The sequence below is a fragment of the Mangifera indica genome, chromosome 4, assembly GCF_011075055.1.
Source record: "Mangifera indica cultivar Alphonso chromosome 4, CATAS_Mindica_2.1, whole genome shotgun sequence".
NCBI classification, from domain to species: Eukaryota; Viridiplantae; Streptophyta; class Magnoliopsida; order Sapindales; family Anacardiaceae; genus Mangifera; species Mangifera indica.
This window is the reverse complement of record NC_058140.1, coordinates 15870216-15883364: the sequence shown is the minus strand read 5'-3', so window position 1 is coordinate 15883364 and position 13149 is coordinate 15870216. Positions and strand designations below refer to the sequence as shown.

Here is a 13149-nt window from a genome sequence, read left to right as displayed (position 1 = left end):
TTTATCAAATATAATAATAATTTATACCCAGTTAACTTTGTGATAATTTTTTATTTTTGATAATAAAATATTACTAAACTAAAGAATAATTATTATTTATAAATTCCTAAATATTGAATTATATCATATAATAAACAAATTATTTTAGGTACTATTCTATGAATTACACAATCCAATAAATCATAAATTTATTATTTAAATTATTATTGACCATTGACCACTGAAATTAAATAAATATAATAGATAAGTTAAAGATAATTTTTGTATTATATATGAATTTTATAACTTACAAAATGAGTTTGATTTGGATTGACCAAATATAGGGCTTATGTCATACTTTTGAAACTAGATGGGATAATTAGGGTATTGAATAATTTAAAAGGGGTTAAGGGTTTTTTTGTCTAAAAGGGAACTGTTTTCTTGGGTTTTACAGGATGACAATGCATGTGATAAAGACTTTTATCAACTTTTTAATTTTTTTAAATAATTATTTAATTTTGAAAATAATATAAAATAATGGAAATTATTTTCTAATTATTATTTATAGATATGGTTTCCTCTTTTTATTTTTAGAATTGAGATACAAAATCATAAAAACATTTTAAAAATAATTATTGATAAATACTTATTTTATTTTTTAATTATCCTTTATTTTTATCAAACTGTTGTTGGAAAGTCCGCTTCAACTTTGTATTCATTTCTGATGAAGTGGCAGAAAATGAGAGGTCCTCCCATATAAAAATCTCAGGATAGTGTAGTATTAACTAAAAAATAATTAATAATTGAAAATTCTTAAATATAAATATTATTGTCTTTCTTTATAAATATAAAGTCCTATTTTTTGGCTATTTAAAAAGAGTAATATAAATAACCAATAATATTATTAAAAATATTTATAATAAATACTCAAAAATTTTAAGAGAATTTTCATCTGTTAATATTAATTAAAATTAATAACTTAAACCAATATTATTTACAACTAAAATGTGGTAACAATAAATAAAAAAAATATTTTTTTTATTATAATAAATTTTTTTGGTAAAAAATCGGTGTCCGACTTTAATTATAGTATAATAGAACGGCATATAATAATCCGGTGAGGAATCATTGTTTGCCGAAAACGCTAGCAGTGAAACATATGCCTCTTTCGTCCCTACCTAAATATTCCCATTATTTAATAATAATATGACAAAAATGCTTTTATAAAATATTTAAATAAAGGATTAAATTACTGAATAATTAATAATAATAAGAACAAAAATATTATGAATAAAATGATGAAATGGGTATTATCGAGGAAGCAAATGAAGATATTACAACACAACAAAAAATTTAAATTACAATTTCACTGTCATTGTTGGTGAGAATGGATATATAAATATACATAAATCCAAAGCTCATCAAAGCAAATATGTCAAGCATTTATTAATGATAAATTGTTTGTAGCGAAAAGAAAAACCCTATGGGATTTCAGTATTTTTCAAACCTTGGGTTAAAAAAAAATTATTAATTTTTTAAATTTATAAAAGAAAATTTGATAAATTTTTTTATTTTTAATTTTAATATATAAATAAATATTTAAATTTTTTAAAATTAATTGATGAAAATTTGCGATTTCATTAAACCTTGCATGGTGGGGAGATGATCCTTTGGCCTATACATAAATCCAAAGCTCATCGATACAAATATGTCAAACATCTATTAATGACTTAATAAATAAGATGAGTTGAGCAATTCTACCTATTTAAAGTATGGTTTGATTTAAATAATATTTTATTAATAAAAATAAAAATATTATAATAATACATTATTTAAAAGATTATTAATATAAAATATTATTATGTTTGATAAAAATTGATAGGTGTATTTTATTTTTATTTTTTTTAAGAATATTTTACTTTATTATAAATAAAAAGAAGTCTTTGAGTATGGATAGATATGAATCTAATCGAGTTCAAATATCCATTTATTTGAGTTTGACTTTAATAAAAAAATAATTTGGTTCAAATTTGATTTGAGTTCGTTGAGTTAAAATGAATGATAGTTATAACTTGATTTGAATGCAAATAGTTTAACTTGAATTCAAATTAAATTCGTAGCTCAAATTTGTAATTTCAATTTATGATTCTTTGACAAAATGAAGTTATTTTATCCAATAACAAATACAACAATGTTATTTTGAAAATTATTAGGCATAATCTTAATTGAGCTTTGAACTAAGTTTAAACTAAATTGAATCATCTCTTGATTTGTGTCAAACTCTCTCTAACTTAAATTCGATTCAGTTTTAAAAACGAATTGACTCTCTCAAGTTAAACTCAGTTCAAATTTGGGTCAAGTGAATTCAAATATAGCTTAATTGAATTGTGCCAACTTTCAAGACTAGCTCATATCAATTTGAGACTAAGTCATTTAGATAGGTTTAGATGGTGCTTCTCCATGAATGTGCTAAAATTATTAACTATGCAATAAGGATTAAAATTTCATTTTGTTACCTGTTAAGTTGAGGACCAATTGTTAGTGCTGGGTGACTGGGTCTGTGAAAAGAGTTAATTAATAATTGTCCTTCCATAGAATTTTGATCACCCCTTCTCTTATTGAGATTTCAATAGTCTTGCACAAAAATATATGCACATAACATAACTCTTTTTATAATGGATTTGACATTGGCTCATAGACATAAAAATTGTAATATAATTATCTGAGTATTAACCTGAACTTTTTAAACCTATTTAAGAATGACTTAATATATAAATTAGTTAACACTTTTGATAGCCACTATAATTGTCTTTACATCACATAATTTACCTCTCTTGATGAGATCAAAAGCTTATAGAAAATAATTTTTTTTCTTCCATCTTCAGCTTCATGACGATAGGACTCCTTACAGAATGAGTGCCATCTGACCATGTAAGTTCCCCAAAAGCATAGTCCTTACCATCACTAGTTATATTACCCACAACATTAAACATCACTTCAAATTTCTTCTCGTCGCCATAGTTATCGAACTGCAAAGTAGCTGGTTGAACAGAAATGGAGACGCCGGCTGGTGCCTTGACGCTCACATTATATGTTCCAGGTGTACCCACATTCTTAAGATAACGGGTATACTTTACTGGGCCATTGAGTTTAGGGATGAAAATGGAAGGGTAATTGAAGTCTTCCATTCTGAAAAACAGAGGACATGAGTAAGGCTTGTCTGAGATTGTAAAAGATCTGAGGAGGCTGTCATTGTATCCATGGGCACATAAATAGTCCAAGTAATTTTCCGGATTCAAGTCATAAACAAGGCCAGGATCCAATGCATTAGTTGGATTCACATGTCCGGCGCCATATGCAAACGGGGTTGCTTCAGTTCTGTTGTAATCTAAAATTGGACGCCCATTTCTGTCACTTGGGGTAGCTGCAAAATATGCAAGTATAGCATAATCAGAAAGCCTGTAAACATGCCTTTGGAACTATATTAAACATGTTGGTTTTTTTATTTCACCAGTAGTCATTATTGCAGATCGAATGGCAGCAGGGCTCCAGTCTGAGTGGAGAGTTTTGACAAGTGCGGCAATGCCAGAAACATGAGGGCATGCCATTGAAGTACCGGAGAGAGGAAGATAAGGAACCAGACGATTATCATCTTGTAATGTAGTTGCTGTTTTTGCACCACTGTAAGCAGCAATTATGTTCACGCCAGGTGCAGTGATATCAGGCTAAGTAGAAATCAAAATTTTAGAAACCATAAGCACAAAAAAAAAAAAAAAAAATTGATGGTTAATTAATTCCTTTGTAAACCTTGAGGATGGCTGACTCAATTAAATTAGGTCCCCTGGATGAAAATGAAGCCATTGATATAGTTGAGTTCTCATCAAATTCTGTCTTTACTTCACTTATATGTGCAACTGGAGACCTGTAAGAATCACTCATAAGCACACAGCAAATGGGTCATTCTATAAAATGGAGATTCCAAAGAATTTGAAGTAACAGGAAGAAAGATATATACATGGTAGATTTCATATAGGCATATATAGAATCAGCATCTACAGAGTTGACCAGGGAAGCTGTGATGATGTGAGGATCGCTTGAAGTGTCGAATCCCATGCTTTTGGTGTTGGCTATAATAACTCCAGCAGCTCCTACAGCAGCAGCAAACTTGCCGTATTGAAGACTTACAGGCTCTTCCCGACGGCAGACCATGATTTTTCCCCGAACTTTGGAATGATCAAGGGTCTCAGGGTTGCATATAGAGCTGTAATACAAGTTGATGAAGCACATTACAGGAAATTCAAGAAATAATTTTTTCAGAAATGTAATTAATTCATAGTATTAAAAAAGATGCTGTAATTTACTCACGCTTCCTCAATAGTTGCATTAGGAAGCTTAGCATCTGTTCCAGTTATCACTGGATAGAACTTTTCAGGCTCCAAGCCTTTTTCCGAGAGGCTGAATCCCTGGAAAATCAAACAGGAGACAATTCAGAATATATAAATCAGGATCTTCTTCTCATCTGAATTGCTAATACCATGATGGAAATCATACCTTGATGACCTGCTTGTTGCCGAGTGTAATATAATTTACAAACTGTCTGTTTGTTGTGCTGGCAGCAACGGTGAAAATCCATGGAGCCACATTTGAAACGGTTGATGGAATTGGTCCAGAGTTTCCACCAGCAGCAACAACAAGAATACCATTTTTAACAGCATGAAAGCAACCAATTGAAAGTGATTCATGAATATATTCATTTGGTAGCCCCCCAAGAGAGATAGAAAGGATATCAACACCATCACTGATTGCAGCTTCGATGCCCGCCATGATATCTGCATCAAAGCACTCGCCCACATCTCCAATGGCATCCCAGCATACCTTATATGAAGCAATACGAGCTCTAGGTGCTCCACCTTTCGCAACTCCATGGCCTTGCCCAAAAAAACTGACATTAGGAACAAAGTTTCCACCGGCTGTTGATAGAGTGTGTGTGCCATGGCCATTGTAGTCACGTGCCGTGATAACTCTTACAGTTGGATGATAGGTTGTATTGTGTCTACGAGCAATCCTTCGAGCCATTTGAAGATAATTTCTATTGTAATACCTTACTCCTATCAACTTGCTGCATTCAAAACTCAGTTATATGTACTTTAATTAAACAAGAAGGGAAAAAATAGATGCTAAAAAGTTAGAAAGCTAATTAAGAATTAAAGTGGAAATTTAAACTATCTAACTTGTAAGATATTGTTTGCTTTACACACACGGTTCATCACATTTTTACTTTAATGTTTTGAAACCCAATAATTGTTTTGATAATTTAGAAGCTTGTAGAAAATTCAATTACTTCAACTTTCCTTTCCTAGTGATGTAACATGTTACATTTACAATCCAAAATTTGTAATGATAGTTTAAGAGATTTCACACCATTTAGTTTGTCTTCAACTTCTTTTCTATGTGATATAGCATGTTACATTCACCCCACTTATTGGGTCCAATGTCCTCATTGGTCGTCTAGGGGCTAGGATTCATCTTTGATGCAAATCCTGAGTGACGAAATAGATCATGTGCACATCTCCTAAGTGATAAAACAAATCATTTGCACTTTTAGGATTGACTCTTTTACTATTTGTAACAATTTAATTCACTATTAAGATATTGCATATTCATTCATTTCTTTTTTGATTCAATCTTAAGATTTCATCTTTAAAAATGTTAAAAGAAGATTGATAAAATAGCCTATAAGCTTCTATGTTATCAAAATGTATTTTTGTTTGAAAAACTCTAAGATAGAATCATAATGAATTATGCGTCTAAAGTAGATATGAATAAAGAAATAAAGTCAATCGAATATAGTCTAAGGATGATGAGAGAAAAACCTGTTGCATTGAATTCCATCCCTTTTGTTAGTTTGGCAGATTCCTCGCCACCTTGCGGGCACCGGAGGCATTCCTTCATCACTGAAGCTCTTTGATTCAGGCCAAACACCTTTTTAGTAAGACATGTAAAAGTGAAGGATAATAAAATTATGAAAAAAAATATATTGAAAAGAACTTGAAAGTCAATCAAAACTATGGCATATGACATCATAAAAAAAAAGTTTCCAAAACATGATGTTCATCAATCTTTACAATATTTCAATAATGATTTGAAATGTAGAAATAGAAGGGATTTGAAACCTACCATGGTCGAGGTTGCCTATAATTACTTCTTCACCAAACTTGGCTTCCTTCCATGGCGAGAATAAAGAAATTTTCAAGCCTTTCTCTAATCCAAGAAAATCCCATGAATTTGTCGTCTGAACTTTCCTTCCTTTACTCAAGAAAACAGATAGAACTTTTGGGTGACCTACATTAAACACACACAAAAAAAAAAGTCATTTATCAACCTATGAAGTCACTCCAATCAGAAAGTGTGAAAACTTCCAAGATCAGGGAAGAAATTAAGGTCTCTTTCATTGCACATTGAAATTGTACTACACAGAGATATATATCAGAAATGTATAGAAATTGAATTTCTTACTCCTGACTTTCGGTACTTCGTCCTCGGCAAGGTTTGCAGCAAAGCCATTGATAAATCGGTTGTAAGAGTAAAAGATTGAGCTTTTTGCCTTCTTGGTACTGCTCCAGAAAAATTTAAATGAATAAAGTTTATGCTAATTCTGAATGGAAAAAAAATAGAGAAGATTTCGAAAACCTTTACCTTCCCAAGCATGATCCTAGAATTGCTTGATGATACCTTACGGCCCTATCATGATCAGTAGCTGTATTGTCAAAACGGTTGGGATATGATCCTAAATAAACTATGTAAGCCTGCATCAATAAAAAAATCGAAAGTTTTCATTTGAAAGAAAGGAAAATGAAGAATTAAAAATCAATGGCAACCGCCCAAAATGACCACATTTTATCTGGATTTCAAGCTATATAATGTAACCCATTTCAATATTTCTTGCATAATCTAACCATACACAAATCCATCCAACAATAATACCCAAATTCTTCAGCACCATCTTAAGAATGGATTTCCAAGATTTTTGCTATAAAATAAAAATTTAAGTCTAAAGTAGGGGAAAGAAAAATAGGCTTGCCTGTTTTCCAGCAAAAGCTGGTGTTCGAAAAATGGAGAAACAAAAGACGAATAACAGCAGACAAAAAGAAACCCTCATGGTCTCTTATTTGAATATCATCTGCTGTTAATTCCCGCTTCAAGGAGGTGCACTATTCCAATGCTTTATATTGTATTTTGACTTATTTTTCGGAAGCATAATTTTTTCTTCCATTGATTTTGACAAGTAATTCAAGTTTCCAATGGTTGTGAGGACTTGCGTAATTCTAGAGTCAAAACTTTTAACGTCTACATTCAACTGAGATTTCATTTACAATGGCAGTTTTATTCATACATTACTAACTTTATGTGTATAATACATAAATAATAATATATTATTATATAATTAAAAATAAAATAATATTTAACCATATAATTATATACATAATTTTATTGATATATATTATTTAATAAAGATTATATATATAAGAAAGATTATCTTTTATACATCATATATAGGTTTATAAACTGTGATTAGACACAAATTTTATTAAAATAGAAATATTTATTATTCACGTTATCTGATAAATATATATAATTTTAATTATATTATATTAATGATATTAATGAGATCCGTCAATTTGTAGATGAATTATTTGATTAAGTCAAAATCCGATTCAGGTAAATAAACATTGGCCATTAATCTTTCATTAGTAAGTTATGAAGGTGACTATCATCTGATACTATAAGAGACATCTCCTCCCTCTTATTGATATTCGACAGACATTGTTGTCCCCAACTAGAAATATCAGTCTCAGCCACTCATAGTCCCAAAAGATTTCACCAAGAGTGACTAGCCACCGGGCTCCAGGTGTCCAATCATAGCAGTCTATAAACAACAGTAAAGAAGGTATGCTCTCGTATCCTCTACCCAAACTCCTTACATACAAAACCACAGTGCAAATCCTGTCCTAACTTACGTGCAAGCTGCTCATGTTCCTTGTCTTCTTCCTCACCAGTGTCTGCGTGCAATTGAACCACAAAAGTTGGTTTTTCTTACATTTGTGTATGGCTGCAAACTGTTCACCAAACTAAAAACAGGGGCCCTTGACTGTAAGAGCTATTTGTGACGGTCTGAACTGACGTCTATTTGGTTACGGTTATCTCCTGCAATTTTGCAAGAGTACGTATGCCTCCACAAAAATGTTAGGCCTGAACATTCTAATTTATAACCAACATCCGTAGGTCACCGATTAAACATAATAAAAAGAAACCAAGAATCTGATCTTCCCTTATTCCAACCCTAGAGTATAGTTCATCAAATGAATCAAAATAGTCCTGAAGATATCCAACCTACTCAAATTTCTCTAATTTTGTTTCAAACAAATTTTAATCATCAATAACTATACGAATCCGCCTCGGAGTTGAAGCATAAAGAGATAATAGGAAAGCAATGCACCGGCTAAAACCAAAAATTAAAAATTAAAAAACAATGCTTTTATAGAAATGTTACAGCAAGGGAAAAAGCGGGATTATACATTCCCATCAGTCAAAAACTGTGATATCTGAATGTAAAATAAAACAAAATAAACAAACCAGAAATAAAAACTCCTTATTGAAGCTAAACCCTTTACAGTCAGTTTTTTTTTTTTTTTGTCTTTTCCACAAAATTGATATTCACCACGAGTTCTTGCTTGCTTTTAGGGTTCATCAACTTGTGCCGAATGCCGCATAGGCCAGCCCAGAAGTGGTGGAGATGCTGATCCTGTTTCAGTTGCATCATGGCTGGGTGAGAAGAGGCTCAGTTCCACATAGGGGCTACTGGAAGTCCCATCTCTTCCATACGTACGAAATGAGATGGATCTGCGCTTGTTTGAGGTGTCAGAGTTTCTCCCGGGGCTAATTTCAAGGCTTTCATCAGTGTGGCACTGGTTTGCAATAAGAGAAACGGTGTCAATATGATCATCAATAAATCTTCTCCGAGCCTCCAAATCCTGAATATTTCCAAGAGCCAAGGAATCCGCAACCGGGCAGTATACAAGCATAAAAATACAGACCCCAGCACAAATTAAAAGGCCAAGAAACGCTAAGAACACAAGAACTTCAAACAGAACATCTTCTGGTTTTGATAAAACAGATAAACCAAGTAAAAGAACCCTTAGAGGAAGGAAACTGGTAACTGAGACTATTAATGTGTAAACCCTTTTCTGCAAACCCTTATTGATAACCAATTGCAAAATCCGCCTTCCCAACCAAAACAAGTAGACAGTTAGGACGGTAGCAAAAAGCCCAAGAAGGATAGTGCTGAGTAAAGGGTAAGTGCACAGGGCGATATTCACTGAAGTAACGTAAGTACTAGTGAAATAACGGGGCAAGTTTTGTAAGTTATCCTTCTGTAACCTGGGTCCAATTAGAATAATGACAAGCTGAAGAATGAAAACTGGGATGCAGTAGAGAAATACATAGGCCACCGTTTTTCCGTTCCATTTTCGGCTTAGAATTCCAGACTCCATTCTCTGCAATGGTGCACGGAGGAGAAACACAAGGGTCAGGAACAGACAAGGTTCTGCAAACCCTAAATTTGAGACAATATAGCCTTTGCAGAAGTTTTCCTGCCATTTCAAGTCAAGAGCATTCAAAGCTTTTCCCTCCCGTCTTAAATAACTTAACCGAATAATCTCACCACAACCCCACCAGATTGCAAACAAAATGAATGTGATTCGGATTATCCAAGGGCCACTAAAATAACTAAGTTGTACAAAACCTTGACTACGAACACGAGAGCGGAAGTAAAACAAGTAAGCAATGCACAGCAAACCCAGAAAAATAAAGACTGCAACTAGACCAATTGTTGCCACACCGAAAGCATCGGTAACAAATCTCGTCAGGGGCATTACCCGCAGCACAGATTCCACGCATGCTCTCTGCCAGCATGGATACAAAAGGTCCTCAGGGGATGAATGTGCTTCCTTCCCAGGATTAATGATGATAACAGAAGTTTCACATATAATATTTAAAATATACCAATCAGCATCAACCCCAGTAGCAATCACATGGCAATTTGCTCCAGTTTTCCAACATATCTGCTCTGTAAATGAACCAAATCCAGAATGGTTGTTAGACTCAACCAATAACTTCAACAATGTTTATGTTTTGGATGTGCAACTAGCGATCCTGCCCAACGACCTGCATGAGAGATAGCCAGAAGCTTGAGCAAAATGTGAACAAAAAGCTCTGAAATGAAATTTTAAAACTTACCATAATCTCAACTTTCATCTAAAACGATATATGTTTGCCTCTTATTTCATGACTTCCCTTATTAGTCATAAACAAAGGAAATCTGACCAAAACAAATCAAAAGTGGAACATAAATCAACACAACAGATTTTGCATGACCATATTTGAATAAACTCGAGCAGATAGACAACAATATGACAAACATACTATATTATATACACAAGTACAGATGGCAAACATCCCAAACAAGCATTGGCAATACAATGACACTTAATTGACACTTCAAAATACAATCTTTTTGGTGGTGAGTCAATAACTATGTCATTACAGAGTAAACCCACTAACATGAACCAACAACAAATGAATCACAGATTAAAATCACATACTCTACTCCCCCAGCTTGACCTAATCAGATAGTAAGCACACTGATTTTAATTTAAGTTGCATCATCAATGAGAAAACCGCCAAAAATAATGAAATAAGACAAATGATAGGCTGGAATAATAAATGGCAAACTACAACAATGAACATAGAAATAATATTGACATTCTTTAAAAGAAATTTCTATATCATTAATATTTATAAGTGCACTGAGTATCTTAAATCCTTGAAAGAAAACCTATAATATAGATAAATAAGTATTTTCTACAACCATGCATAAGACACCTACTTCACCACAAATCAAAATTCAACTACTTAAATTCTTTGGGGAAAAAAAAATGTAAAACACTGACTGAAACATATACATAACATATCAGATGTTTACTTTGAGATTAAAATTGGCTTCTATGGCATTTCGTAAGTGTTTGCAAAGAGATAATGAAGTGGCCCTTTGATACAACAATGAATTCTACTTAATACAATATCATAAAGAAAATGTGTATAAACATGACTACAGATATCATATATATAGAGATATAACTGAAAACAAAGCTTTCTCCCCAAAAGAGTTCCTTTTATATGCATTTGTCACCGAAGTTACTATAAAATAAACGTTAATGCCCTACGAAATTTAGCAAAACATCACTCCAAAAATGCTATCATCCAGGTATCTGCCCCCTGGAGTTACCATAAAAGATAACCATTTATGTTAGACAGCCTTTCACAAACAACATTTTAAAGAAAATCCTAATTATGGTAAATGCCAACATTGTTTTCGTGCGGCATCTAGAAACAATAGTTAAACTTGCCTAACTAAAAATTAATAAAATAAGGGCCCTAATATTAATACCAATAAATATTAATTGCAATGCCATCATGACCCGTGTAAATATGGTTAAACTTTACTAACTTCCAAAGAGAATTTCTCTTTATGCATTTGCCACAGAAGTTACTATATGAACTTAAAAAACACTGATGCCCTACAACATTTGGCACGACTATCCTCCACAAGAATTTCTTTCCATGCATCAGCTGTTGAAGTTACCATCTAAAATAAACATGAATGACTTGCTACATTCAGCAAAAAATATTTTAACTAAATGATAATTACTACATAAACCAATATCAAACCCGCGCATCATCTAGAAACAAAAATTAACTTATGTAACTTATAATTAACCAAGTAATGGCCCTATCAATAATAATTAGAAAATCTTTAATTCAATGCCATTAGAACACGTGCACATACAAGGTCTAAATTCATCTAACTTGAATTTAATAATCAAGAACCTGTTTCCAGTAGCTACAGATGCAAACTATTTGTAATAATAACTGAAAGAAGCTATCCTATAAGAAAAAAGCCCTACCCATGCATTTGCCACCGAGTACCATGTATAATAAACATCACTGCCCTAAAACATTTAGCAAAGAACAAAGCAAAAGAAATCCAAATCATAAATTTCTAAGAACCGAATTTACTTGCAACACGTAGCTAGTAAACAAGCTTGCACAATAGTATAGACAAACATGAAACATAACAAGTCAAACACAATAATTTCATAAATGATAAATAAAACCAAACATAACCGCATCACTAAACAAGTTGCAGTACCAACCAGTAATTACATTCCTCAAACACAATAATTTTCCCTAAAAGCAACAATTATCAGCTCCGTGCACGATTTTTGATGGTATTGATACTCAATAAAGGTCAAAACTGTAACATCACATGCATGGTTTGTGACTGGGAACGTAAATCTTACAATATTGAACGTACAGCCAGTAACGACGTGAATTGTAACACAGAATGTAAAATCATTTCTTATCATTTTCATCATTTTTCCTCTTTTATTTTCCATCACTTCCACAGCAACCAAACAGACACAAAATCACAAAAAATAAAACCAACAAATCACTCACCAGCACTCATCAACTCGTTTCATGCAAACGATAACATTGTCATGAAATCAAAATCGTCAAACATAAGACAAAAAAAGGCAGAAAAATACAGCAAACGCAAGCGAAATGACAACGGTAAGCTAAAAAACATACAAATGGCTGAAAATGTCACGAAAACAAACAAAAGTTAGATCAAACGAGAGCTTACGGAGCAGCGAATCTTGATCTGGCTACCTCGTTAGGAGAATTGGAGAATCCAAAAAACAGATCCAGAAACCCCAACGCAGAGAAAGCGAGCGAATGGATTGAGAGACGAGGGGAGAAGGAGAGAGAACGTAGTTAGGGGAATAGGTGAGTGGGACTTTGTTGGTGACAGGCTGTCTCCAGCTGTGACAGTCCGAGGCTGTAGGCTCAGATGTTTTAAGGCTTTGCTTCGGGTTTTACTCCGATCCTACGTGGTACTCATCCTGGCGACAGTGTTTATATATATATAAAATTAAAAAACAATTTTCAATAATTTTAAATTAAAAATAAAATTATTTTTATTTTTATTTTAAAAAAATTTGAACTTTTTTTTTATTCTTTTTAATTTTTATTAACTAAATTTAACTCTTA

At 32.5% G+C, this 13149-nt stretch overlaps 2 protein-coding genes across 3 annotated transcripts; both read right to left on the bottom strand.

Annotated features, from left to right (window-relative positions):
• Positions 1 to 2674: 2674 nt before the first annotated feature.
• Positions 2675 to 6982, bottom strand: LOC123214331 (subtilisin-like protease SBT5.4). Its single transcript, XM_044634080.1, has 11 exons — positions 6941 to 6982; positions 6676 to 6785; positions 6496 to 6593; positions 6157 to 6321; positions 5853 to 5961; positions 4531 to 5098; positions 4345 to 4442; positions 3995 to 4240; positions 3787 to 3901; positions 3491 to 3704; positions 2675 to 3403 (listed from the first exon to the last, which is right to left on the bottom strand). The coding sequence occupies exons 1-11, from the start codon at positions 6980 to 6982 to the stop codon at positions 2823 to 2825; spliced, it is 2346 nt and encodes a 781-aa protein (XP_044490015.1). The 3' UTR covers positions 2675 to 2822.
• Positions 6983 to 8492: 1510 nt separating this feature from the next.
• Positions 8493 to 12931, bottom strand: LOC123214489. Of its 2 annotated transcripts, XM_044634281.1 has the most exons (3): positions 12743 to 12931; positions 10276 to 10357; positions 8493 to 10203 (listed from the first exon to the last, which is right to left on the bottom strand). In XM_044634281.1, the coding sequence occupies exon 3, from the start codon at positions 9909 to 9911 to the stop codon at positions 8718 to 8720; it is 1194 nt and encodes a 397-aa protein (XP_044490216.1). In that variant the 5' UTR covers positions 9912 to 10203; positions 10276 to 10357; positions 12743 to 12931; the 3' UTR covers positions 8493 to 8717. The 2 variants fall into 2 exon arrangements, with proteins under 2 accessions (XP_044490216.1, XP_044490215.1); XM_044634280.1 differs by lacking the exon at positions 10276 to 10357.
• Between the last annotated feature and the right edge of the window lie 218 nt (positions 12932 to 13149).

What these genes read in the sequence shown, in the direction of transcription:
- LOC123214331 (XM_044634080.1), bottom strand. Translation starts at nt 6,982, where the DNA reads ATGGTGCTGAAGAATTTGGGTATTATTGTTGGATGGATTTGT. An exon ending in TTATTGTTGGATGGATTTGT is followed by an intron (nt 6,786 to 6,940) that starts GTATGGTTAGAT and finishes TTATTGATGCAG; the next exon opens with GCTTACATAGTTTATTTAGG. An exon ending in GCAACAAGCAGGTCATCAAG is followed by an intron (nt 4,443 to 4,530) that starts GTATGATTTCCA and finishes TTGATTTTCCAG; the next exon opens with GGATTCAGCCTCTCGGAAAA.
- LOC123214489 (XM_044634281.1), bottom strand. Translation starts at nt 9,911, where the DNA reads ATGCCCCTGACGAGATTTGTTACCGATGCTTTCGGTGTGGCAACAATT.